Below are 12500 nucleotides of genomic sequence, written 5' to 3'. Positions count from 1 at the left end.
GAAAATAACTACTAACGCATTATCACAGTGATCACAGTGTATTTTCAAACACATTGCTCTTGGAAATCACTGATGCATTGCACCTATTTAGTGAATAATCTGTAGGTTGCGCTGTTTCGCAGAATCAACTGTAGGCTTTTAGCCAATGAGAAGACAGATGGTGACTACAATGTATAATAATAAAACTTACATTGCACATACCTTGATAATTTTCATCCATACGGCCATGGTTTTACTTCACTTACCGTACATGAAGTAATCAGCCATCACAACAATAATCGAAAGCTAACCTTTTTAAAATGGGTGCTTAGACTTAAATACTGTTGAACAATGCTGTTTAAAATGGGTGTTGAGGCTTAAGTAAGGACTATTTGAGATGCTGCTTACACATAAATCAACAGTACTCATTCGAAATAGTATTTTTAGCGGCAGGTACAAAACGCAGGTCACAGGTCACAGGTCACAGGTCACAGGGCACAGGGCACAGGTCACAGGTCATTATTTAACCTAAACAGAAAGTATCCTAAACATTCATAAAAGCTAACCTTAGGCCTTATTAGTCTTAATTAGGCCTTTTTAGGCCTAATTAGGCCTAAAGAAAAGTATCCTAAACATTCATAAACGCTAATTTTAGGCCTAATTAGGCCTAAAGAAAAGTTTTTAGGCCTAAGGTTAGCTTTTATGAATGTTTAGGATACTTCCTGTATAGGTAAAACTATGACCTGTGACCTGTGACCTGCATTTTGTACCTGCCGGTATTTTTAGAGTAGTCCATTTGGGTAGTCCATCGAGATAGTCCACGGACTGGGGGTCAGTGTTTTGTCCACCACCATTATTCTACTGATTTCAACTAATATTCGATTACTCAATAACGCACTAACATCAAACCAAAAATGGTTTCTCTCGAGCTTAATCATATAATAAATGGAATCCAGACAAGGGTTCAAGTTAAATAACTTCAATGGATTAGTGATTAGTAACAGCTGAAATTTGTGTGAAAAGTCAGACTTCTGCTAGAACGTATATAGACACTTTACTTGTTTATACAAAGGTGTCTAGCCTTCCAGCACTGGAGTAGTAATTGGGGACACGTAATGTAAACTGAAATCAACAAATGAAGGAAAATCTAATCAAATGTCGGTTTTTGAGGAGAGGGGAAAACCGGAGTACCCCGAGAAAAAGATCTCGAAGCACAGTAGAGAACCAACAAACTCAACCCACATATGACGTCGAGTTTGGAAATTAAATCCGGGTCACACTGGTGGGAAGCGAGTGTTCCCACCACTACGTCAGCGCTGCACCGGTCGGCTAGATTATTGAATGCAGGGCCGCTTTTGTCCATATCATTGAATAACAATAGTGCTTATTGTTACCGGTATGTGTTTCGTTCCTAAAAAGCTTCCAATAATTTGCACATGGATTGCCTTGTAATGGCCCTGAATTCTATAATCGCTCCCACCGGTCTGCATCCCATTTAGACATATATAAGCTTACCTCCATAATAGATAGCTGTTGCTCGATTTTTCCGTCTTCCTTTCTGCAAAAAGCTTCAGTTGTCAGCAGGTAAAAGGAGGTATCGTGGTGTTCTTAGTGAAGCGCTCACGTAAGAGGTCACGAGTTTTCGTTTCTTTTCTTCTAGTCATGGGATTGAAAGAAGGCCAATTTTGGGGAATTACAAAAATATTTGTTTTGCATTGATAGCCAAAGGAACTTCCGTAAATATTCTCGTTCCCAGACCCCATCGTTTCTCTTAGCCGGCGGGGCCTTCGCACGAGAAAAAGAAGGGCCAACTGGTTTCGTGCTCAGCGGGTGGTTGTGGGGACAAGAAAGCTAATCATTTTAAAATCATTTACTAGACTTAACCACTATTCAGCGATAGTTTTATATCTACTTATTAGATTTGATAAATAATCGGTGCAATTGTCAGGCAGTTGATCTTTAGTTGATAAGTGGATAAAAGCATTTCCTTCACTTTGGGTGTTCCGGGTTCAAATCCCGTCCAGGGAATCCAACTTTTACTTTTTTCATTTCATCTGCATTGAAGATAACAGTCAATCCAGGGAAATTTTGAATTGTCGATAATCGTCATTTCAGAGGTAGAGAATATGGTAACCGACAGTTTCTCCTTTTTAAACTTGTTTCTTAGCCGGTGATAATACACGCGGCATTCGGAAGAAAAAATATATTGATATGTTTTTAAAAAAGTGTTCTGTAAGTTAGCGATGCGGTAGTCTGATGCTGCTAATTGACCGGGTAAAATGGTTATGTGCATGCGTGATGTGTTGGCCACACCGGGTTGGTGTTAGCGTGTGTCACCTTGCTTTTTTGTTGTTGGTAGTCTAGTGGTTAAATGAAAGGATTATTAATTAATCAAACAATCCCAGGTTCGAGTCCAGCGAGTTTAGGCAATGGGGTTCAGATTTTGCCACCGACCTCGCCTAGCTACCTGTACGGCATCGAGGGAGAAATATGTCCGCCCCTAAAACAAATGAGACAAATCCCACGCCTACTGACACATCCAGACCGCCCCTGTCATTACCATTTCAGGCAAGATTTCGATCGCTTATATATTCAAGGCAAAACTCAATTTATCTCTTATAGTAAGCACTTGAGTAGCGCACGCGCCCTGCTAAAGGTAACAGACACACACAAGTGTAAATTTTCTTTAATCTCGAATTACAGAGTAATTACAAGAACTAATATCTTCCAGACATTACATTTACATCTAAAATACATAGCCCATAGGGATAAATTACTATATATGAAATATTTAAAGAAACAGACATTTTTATAAAAGGAAGCTATACAAAATGCGGCCTGGATTGTCATTTTACAACCTCTTAACTCAGTCAGTACAGATAAAATCAGGTAGCGCATTCCATAACTTAGCTGATACTGAAGTAGAAAGAAAATTAAGACCATAACTGGTTGTTCTAGCTTTATTGAGGGACAGAATGTAATTTCCGCGAACATCATGAGACGAAGACCGGAGAGAAAACTTGGTTGTTTTTCATATGCAGTAGCAAGAAAATCCTTCAAAAACAGAGTTTTATCTATTAATATGAAGAAGTTTTGAATGCGGCTATTGTCTTTCGTAATCTGTAAATGTAAATCTTAGTATTCTCTTATTTACATTATACCGCTTTTTTGACAAGAACAACTGAAGAAATGCCGGATTTTGCTACAAAAATAAGAGGGAAGAAAGCACTACTTTGTCGCGAATTTTCTATGAAAAAAACTTGTTCAGAAATCAAAAGTCTCCGTTAACAGCACACAGCAGGGCTATTCTTTAGTATCTGGCTTGAAATCTTCTTCTCACTACTTTTTCCCCCGGCCGCGCTTCAGCCATTTGATGAGGGCCAGTCTCGTGCTTTTCAAGTTGCCTCGTTCATGCCTAAAAAGAATTCTTGGTACTTCTGCCATTCCATGACACCCAGTCCTACCGGCAAAACACCGCATCGATTGAATTAGCTATGCCAATCTTTTTGTAGGATATGTTGAGCACCAATTTTTTAGTCCTGAATTCTACGGCCGCTACATCGACGACTGCATTGGCGCTATTTTATCCAGCAGAGAAGAACTCGATCAATTTATAATGTAACCTCCGTCAATTCTTTTCATCCGGCTGGGAAGCTTCGGAAACTTCATTGGCTTTCCCAGATATCAAAGTTTCTATTAGTGGCAACGTGCTATGTACCAGTGTGTACTACAAACCTACAGATTCTCACAGTTATTTGTTGTATTCATCGTCACATCCATCACATCTCAAGAACTCCATTCCTTATTCTCAGTTTCTTAGACTTCGACGTCTATGTAGTGATGACTCTGAATTTTGCAGCAAATCAGAGGAGATGTGACAGTTCTTCGAAAAACGTGCCTATCCTGTCTTTGTGGTCCAAGCAGGCCATCATCGCACCCAACAATTTGATCGACAGTCAGCACTACAAACGTTACAAAAAGATAAGAATGACAGAATTCCATTCACCCTCACTTTCCATCCTCATAATTAGGCAGTCAAAAGTATCATTCTTAATAACTCCAAAATGATCCCGAGACTGGTAGAATATTTTTGCAACCTCCAGTTATCTCATTCAAACGCAACAAAAACGTAGGCAACTTTTTAGTTCGAAGCGCGCTCAAAACTAACGAACAACCCGGCACTTTCAAATGTGCGTACTCACGATGCAAAACTTTTCCTTTCACTCTTAGCACTAGCAAAATATCGCGATCTACAGATCTAAGCGATCTTTTAAGATCACCGATCGTTTCACATGTACCTCCGCAAATGTCATTTATTGCATAATCTGTGGGTTATGCAATAAATTATACATTGCATGGCGAGACATGTAGATGAGTAGGCGACCAATTCCGCGAACACCTTCGCGATGTTGAGAAGAATGACAAGGATGCATCTAAGCCAGTCGCTCGTCATTTTAATTAACCACTCCAAAAAACACATGGCTATCTGCGGCCTTTCCCTACACCAAGGTTCGACGGAAAGCCGCAAGAATCTGGAACAAAAACTTATCTTCCAAATCGTCACCCTTAATCCTCACGGTATTAACGAACGCTTTTCATTTAGCTAATGTATTCCTATTTTTCACGTTGCCATGTTACCACCAAGAGCGTAGCTCCCACTCTACTACAAAAACTACACATAACCCACAAGTTCTCGATTCGCTCTGACGAAGGGCTAACGCTCCAAACGTCAGCTTTTAGAATCTCTGTACGGTGGTCAATTTACATTATCAATTTCGTTGATAAAACCAAATTTTTGTACACTACTTCCCCACCGACGCAGCACCACAGTTTCTTTAGAGCTACCCTCTTCATTTATATGAACTGATAGTCTATGTCCGGCAAACCAATGAAAATGCTTGAAATCTGATATCCGTAGTTCAGTTTTTAACAAATATTTTCGCACGCGTCGCTACCAGTGTATTTTGCAACGAAAATAAGCTTCTGCACGTGATAGCCTCGAGTGGACTCTGGGGACGAGATTGCGATTGAGGAAGCTGACTGTTCAGAAGTGTTTTATTCGGCCGGGATTGGATTCCATCTTACAGCTTTGCAAGTTTCACTTTGTTGTCCGTGAAAAATAGCAAAATGGACCATCATCATCATCATCCAATGACGACTCCATCAAACTTTACAGGGCCCACAACTATGAACCATCATGGCGATATGATGATGGTAAGTAACGTCTTAATTCCGGCTCAGCAAAAGATAAGGGAAAACGCGAATGTTACGAGGATAAATTTCTTGATGCTAAGATCTACAGTATTTATACATGTAAGTTGAAAATGCGAGAAAAATATCGAACCTACTTCAATTTTCTTTTTAGTTATATCAGCAATACGAGTGGTAAATAATTCGAGAAGTCGACAATTTTTTAGAACACGACATTAAAACGTGCTATATTTTCTCTTTCCATGTTAAAAAAAGTATTTCAAATTCCCCTAAAATGCTCGTCATTTACTTGAGTTTTATTTATTCGTAGAATTGTCGTTCTTGGCAAATTTTCCTCAAGGGAACTTGGCCAGCTGGTTAAAGTTGTGATTGTGTGAAACCGTTTTCTGTTCACACACAGTTCAAGCTGTGGTTGCTAGTGTGACGTGAAATCGACACCTCCACGATAATAGCCCTATCCTCTAAAATGATACAACGAAATGTAGGTAGTGACTGTCACCAAATTACACAATTCTAAAAGGGGTTTCTAGACCATTTTACTTTACACAGCAACAAATTAAAGTAAGCTTAACACGATATTGCACTTGACGTGAGCCAATTTCAATTGTATAAAGACGTAAATTAATCTTTGTTAAACATCCTTTGTTTTTGAAATGCAAATTATGGAGGGTACATTGTCTTGAATGTCATGAATGTTAATTGCTAATTTCAGAATTTGAAGACCAAATTGCATTTTAAGTGTATTTACTTAAGTGCCCACCAGTAAAGACTGGCATTCTCCTTTGAAAGGCCCTCGAAAGATGACAAAGAAAGACATTTTCCTTTTTGAAATAATGTATCAGGGATATCTGAGTTGTCGTGGTGATCCTATCACATAAACAGTACATGTATCTTACAGAGAAGGAAACTTCAAAATTAATTAATATCTGTGTGAAAAATTAAGGAATGCCATTCAAGTATTGGCACCAAAATGAGTGGAATGACATTGCCAAATCTGTTAAGTGTCCATGGCAACATCATAAGCTCCAGTTCTTGCTCCTACTAAAAAAGTTACTTGTTTCACAAATATCAGGTAAGAAAATAAAAGAAGACCCTACTTGAAACAAATTAATATGAAACCCATATCTGTGAGTGATGTAAACCCAAAATTGAAAAATCTAGTTTTGCATGGGTATTGCAGGAACATTATTATAATTTTGGAGACTGAATATTGGGTGACATTTTGCATAATTACTGGTGCAAATTGAACAGTTTTGACTTCACATTATGCCTTAAGATTAAAATGTATTAGGTCTTTGCATTATAATGTTATTTCTTCATTCTTCTTTTCAAGGCTGTGAAAAGCCTTCCAGTAAGCATACATTGTAATACAATATACCTTTTGAGTGCATTGGAAGAAATGTGTTAATCCAAGAGCACCACAAGTTTCATCTTCTACGTGTGGATTACGTAAGAAAAACATATCAACTACATTAAAAATTTTTTTTTGAAATTTCCTAGCCTCTACATGTCATGACAGTTCTGGCTATGTTCCAGGTTTTCAAAGTGGTTTCTTCAAAATATGTACATTTGTAAAAATATTTAAAAGCTAGCATTGTTAGCATTGTTTTTATTTTAAGAGTTCTTTTTACTTTTTATTTGCTGAATTAGTAAATAATTAAAACTTAAAATGTAAAATTATCACACAAGGGTTTTTGCCATAAGCACATTATTTCTTATAAAGTTAGTATTTTCAGAGGTACCACATAACCCCCTTTTCTGCACCTGTGAGCTGCAGTACAGTATGGCAGTGAAAAACTGTCAACGATGAGCTGCTTTGTACACCATGTACCTTAATCAATTGAAAAGGTTTTTTGGGGGGACATTACATATGTACTGTACATCATGCTATTGTGACCAGCTTTGGCTTCCTTCACTCTCTTGGCACAGTTAAAAGTTGAGGCATTAAAATTAATTGTTTGGCTATCCAATTAAATTACAAATGCTACGATTCCTGGTAATTTATTATAATATGTGAGAATTAATTATTGCCCCTAGTGGCAGCTGCATAATCTTCATGTGCCTGTTGCCTTATCAGTGTTTCATGATGCAAGTACGCTTTGCAGCTTGATACTGGTAATTCATTTTATTATCTGTAATTCACCACCATGATGTCTTTATTCAATTTGAATTGCTTCCACTTTTTCCATTGAGTGATAGTTTATTTGTTATATTGGAAACATTTCAAACTAAATTCTAGTAAGTCCATCCGTACATGTAACTGTAGTGTATTCCCAACACACTGTACATGTATGTTTATTTGGATTTATTCACATTAATGTACATAAATTTAATACTTAAATGTGCCTTAGCAAGGCTGTTGCCTAACAGGAGCCCGGTAGCCTGGGGCTCCCAAAGAATAGCTCTGGGCGCCTTAATTTTTCACAGCAATACCTTTCACTTCATATGTTGGGCTCCTAAGTTCTCAGCGTTTAGCTCTGAGGGCCCCTTTAAAATTTTGTTAGGCAGCAGCCTTGGCCTTAGTCATTGAAATCATTAGAAACTCGCGATATGAAATTATCCCAAAATTGGTTTCACTAGATCAGTGAACACATAATAAATTACGTTGTGATGAATATTTTCACATTTATATATGTGACCCATATTTTAACCCATAGAAAGAAAGAATTTTGTTAGCAAAACTGTTAATGATACAATGTATCTGAAGTTTAGTCAGTAAATTTATTCAGGTAAAATAGCATTTTGTTACTGTTACCTTACCTGAAGTTTTTATGGCAGGAAAAAATATTATTTTAAAACAAAAATATAACACCGGAATCACAGGCAGACAACCCTAAGGGTGTGAGAGCGCGTGACATCGCGTTATTTTGAGATACTGATCGAGGAAGATGTTCCATAAAAACTTCAAATCACGATGTTTTTCGAAAAGTCATTTTATGGACAGCACATAAATAAAGTTCACTCAACTACCATTTCTGCATAATTTGTCCTTAGTGATTTGATGACAGAAGCGAAGATTTTCCCCAAGAGGTACAAAATTATAAATCTGCGCTTTTTGATTGGTTAATTTGATTTGATCAAATTCAATGGTGCATCACTTTTGTCCACATCATCTGGCAATCACAAAAACCTGAGTGAAGCTTGAAAATCAAGCAGGATTTTGAGGTTGCAGAGCTTTGTAAATTTGATGATTTTTGGCATGATGGTAGTAAAATTATTGACTTTCTACGTGCCCAAGGTTGGGTGGCGAGCAACCTTTGGAAGTGGGAGAAATTCTGCTAAATTCTGGAGGCACTCGGCCATGAGCAGTCTTGGAAGTTGCATGCCTTGTCTATTTATATTGTATGTGACGATGCGTGTGATCTGAAGAAGAAATCGAAATGTCCCAAAAACCCATCAAATCACTCAGGACAACGCAGAAAATAGTAGGTGAGTGAACTTTATTTATCTGGCTGTCCATAAAATGACTTTTCGAAAAGAAACATCGGGATTTGAAGTTTTTATGGAACATTTTCCTGGACCAGTTGAATCAGCCGTTGCAGCTATCTCAAAATAATGTGACGTCACGCGCTCTCGCACCCTTAAGGTTGTCTGCTGGTGATTATATTTTTGTTTTAAAATAATGTTTTTTTTCTGAGATTTGACCCCACATTGTAAATGCCAATTAATTTTGATACATCCACTTGTCATGTTCTGTGGGAAACTGGATCCAAACATCTTTTCCCTATAGCCTTGTGGTGTACAAACAGAGCCCCTGGGTGGAACCTGAAATGACTGAGCAAAAGAAGGGAGACCAGCTAAAAATTTCTTTTCCCATTTGCAATTTCATGGGCCAAAAACCTGTTTTAAATTTAATGCTTTTGATCTCTTAGAGCAAGTTTCAATCGAGTGTCATAAAACCAAAACCAAAGTAATTACATGGTGTAAGTAACTGACACAAAGTGCGGGAAAATGTGCACACGCAAGCCACAATTGGTTTTGGTTTCACTTCTAATTGGTTGAAAAAATGGCACGAGAACTTTGAACAGATCACTGAGTGAAGTAATGCAAAACCAAAGCAATTTGCTAATTACTTTCGACACTCAATAATTGAAAACCGCTCTATGTCCAGAAATGCACACGATTAGATCCATGCCCTATTTTGTCACCCAACATGAAGTGTCCTTTACAATGTAAATGTAAGTCTAAACATTTGCCACTAATTTCTGGCAAAACAGTGTGTGTAAGGGTTAGCATAATTATCTTTGATGAGGGTAAAATAATACAGCTGTTTATCTTTGCTAGAGGACTGGAGTTTACAGGACACTTTGTGATGTTTATTGGCTGTATTCCCAGATGCAATTCAAGTGACTGGGAGAAGAGCAATTATGTGATGCTTATCAAAATCATTTATTTAATTACTTGCATTTCTAGGCATATCTGTTTTGAATGGGTTTCTTTTTGGCTAAATTACTATTACGATATAATAAAGAACAACCAGGGTTACAGTGGTGAAGTGAGTTATCTCAATTTGTGTGCAAAAATTAAAGAAAAAGATGAGTGTGATAAAATGAGAACACAGGTGGGAAAATAATTTTGGCTTTTTAAAATTAATACCATGTTTCAATCGGCAGCATGAGAAGACCTGCAGTTATGGTCCACACGACAACTGTGAATGTGTTTTGCCGTCAGAAAATAAATTCAGGAAACTTCATGATCAGAAGCCATTAAGGGAAAATACTCGTGCATACACTGAAAGAGCTTAATACTTACATACTGTGCATTATATCTTTGAAGAGTATGAAAGTACAGTAAATTCATTTGAATGGAATTTGGGATAATTTTCAGTAATTATTATTCCCTGCCTTCCATTCCTGGCATAGGTCTGCATGTGTATGCTATGAATGCAATGCAAAGGCTTTATGGCCCAAAGATTGTTAGGGCTTCAAAATTGCATGGGGATGCTCCATCGCTGGTCCCAAATAGTCCATTTTACAGTTGTTTGCACAGCGACCTACATGTAGCCTATGAATGGCTGCGAGGCTGCCGGTGACCTTTCATTGATACAGCCCCCACTGCTTTTATCATGTAAATTGTGTTGTTGTAATGCGAATTAGTCCACATTAACATTACAAAAGCATGAAGGTTTGTATCAAAACAGGGTCACCGGCAGCCTCTCTTCCATTCTTAGGCCAGGTAACTTAGCTACAACTGTAAAATGGTCTATTCAACTTCATCTCTGACTACCTTCATTGCCATTAGTTTTGTTATCTTGTACAGTGTTTTAAATGTACAACAGCCCACGAGCCTCAAGCTTTACCCTGTTTCACATAAAAATGTTGTCATTTTTGCCTTTTTCTTTTCAGATGTATTTCCATTTTAGTAAGAAAGCGGTTATTTTATTTGAAGGGTGGTCAGTGGACGATGTAGGAGGTAAAAGATTGTTATCTTTAACTTTTGTAACTTTGAAAGTATAACTTTTACTGGGACACCAACTTATCTTTGCCTCTAATAAAAGTGAGACATCTGTGTAGCCAAAATGCTTGTGCATGTTTTAAATGGCACTTAAAATAACCTGATACATGTACATGATAAATTTTGAGCCGATAGCTGCACTTGCTGTATGTTATCCCCAGCCGAACAATAATGGTAATGGTAATTAATTTATATAGCATATTTTCTATGTACTGTACTTATTTATATTCAAATGCACTTTACATGTACAAGTAATCAATCTATGAGTGAGATCATTCATCAGCTCAATACAGGTACTTGTGGCAGCTGATATCGGTCTATTAATGATCTAACCCAACCCATGAATGAATGAAAATTAATGAGACCTGACAACAACACTGGGATCCATGCCCTACTCTTCTCAAACAGTGTGTGCCCCTGTAACCAAAAAATCAATTCTTATTTTTCTTTTGATTTCAAATCTATGTTAACTAAACACTAAGCGACCAAAGTGTTAAGCCTTGATTTAAAAAAGACACCTGTTTATTTTAACTGGAATTTTCCCATTTAATTGTCCGCTATTACTAAATTTAAGATCTTGAAAGAGCTGGATTGAGGAGAAAATGATGTCAAAGACTCGCTAGTGTACAAGTGCAATGCATATGTACAGCTGTACGTGGCTGAATTACTATGCAGCACGGGAGTTTCAGGCTTTCAGACTTTTAAACTCGTGTTTTGCATGTATGATAAGCTGCGTTTACACACTGAAATTTTAAGCAAGTGAGTAAATGACGTCACTTTTTCCCTAGATCCAATCCTCTGAGGTCCAGTCGGTCAGTTTGGGACAGGAGTAATTGGAGTAATGGGAGGTCGTGAAATCCAAAACTTAAGTCAAACTAAACAACCTTTTGATAAAAATCAAAGCTCAAAATTTTGCCAGTCAGGTGTTAAGCAAACACACTTTCAAAATCCGAAGGAAAAAAAAGTGATTTTTTTTTTATCACAGGGGCACTTTAACGTCCCACATGTTTAATCAAAAAGTGTTGTGATTGGGGCCTACGGTTTACTGTCCTTAACCAAGAAGACTAGAAAGTCTAACCATTTGCAGATTGCATCACAAAGGAAGCACTTTCTCTTCAGTTATTCAAAAACCCTGAGTGTTGGTCTGGCCGGAGTTGAACCCAAAATCTCCCACACCGTAATCCAATACTCAACCAACTGTGCCAACCAGTCATCAGTCAGACAGCTAACTTTTAACCAAGTGACATTAATGGTACTGAAACTAAAAGAATATGATTAATCGTACATGTATTCTTTTTACAACCACAATAATACTAGTACACCTTGGTTTGCCACACATGTGCTGATGACATTAAAGCTGAGTTTTTCTTTTGTAGGCATGATTGGTTCTTGTATCGGAATCTTCATCCTAGCAGCATTGTATGAAGGTCTTAAAGTTTTGCGTGAAATTTTAAAGAGGAAATATAGCTATGTGGTCAGTGTGGACTTGTCAGAAACGAAGACATATGGTACTGGACCAGGTCAGACTGTTATTACAGAGTCAAGAGGCCAAATACCAAGGTTAGTCAGTTGTTTATGAATGGTTTTCAAAAGGAAAAATAGTGATGGCCAGTTCTGTAGATTTTCTAAAGTTGCGTACTTTGTTGTAGAATGCCATCCATTTGTCGCACAGGGTCTTGAAGATTTTCCTTAGAAGTTAAAATTTTAAACCAAAGCTACATGTACTTGACCGCAGTAATAATTCTTTTAATTTTATTCTGGGCTTCCAATACTTACCGGTATATGTACAATGAGTGTATTGCTGAAAGCCGTGAGAGCCCCCTCCCAGACAAGGGGAGTCTGTATAGTTTAATACC

General features: G+C 37.6%; 2 protein-coding genes across 3 annotated transcripts in view; one reads left to right on the top strand and one right to left on the bottom strand.

The window, feature by feature from the left end:
• The window catches only part of LOC137993074 (protein SLC31A2-like), a 7568-nt gene extending 5851 nt beyond the window's left edge, over positions 1–1717 (bottom strand). The window contains exon 1 of one of the 2 annotated variants that reach the window (XM_068838729.1): positions 1495–1717. In XM_068838729.1, the coding sequence (XP_068694830.1) occupies positions 1495–1500 (6 nt within the window). In that variant the 5' untranslated portion in view covers positions 1501–1717. The remainder of the gene's footprint in view (positions 1–1494) is intronic. The other variant, XM_068838730.1, reaches the window with a different exon arrangement.
• A 3268-nt stretch (positions 1718–4985) lies between these two features.
• Positions 4986–12500, top strand: part of LOC137993073 (high affinity copper uptake protein 1-like) — an 11716-nt gene continuing 4201 nt past the window's right edge. The window contains exons 1-3 of the mRNA XM_068838728.1: positions 4986–5193; positions 10536–10602; positions 12021–12204. Coding sequence (XP_068694829.1) covers positions 5107–5193; positions 10536–10602; positions 12021–12204 — 338 coding nt within the window. The 5' untranslated portion in view covers positions 4986–5106. The remainder of the gene's footprint in view (positions 5194–10535; positions 10603–12020; positions 12205–12500) is intronic.

The sequence above is a fragment of the Montipora foliosa genome, chromosome 2, assembly GCF_036669935.1.
Source record: "Montipora foliosa isolate CH-2021 chromosome 2, ASM3666993v2, whole genome shotgun sequence".
Classification (NCBI taxonomy): Eukaryota; Metazoa; Cnidaria; class Anthozoa; order Scleractinia; family Acroporidae; genus Montipora; species Montipora foliosa.
The sequence above is the reverse complement of the archived record's forward strand: the minus strand, read 5'-3'. Positions and strand labels throughout refer to the sequence as shown.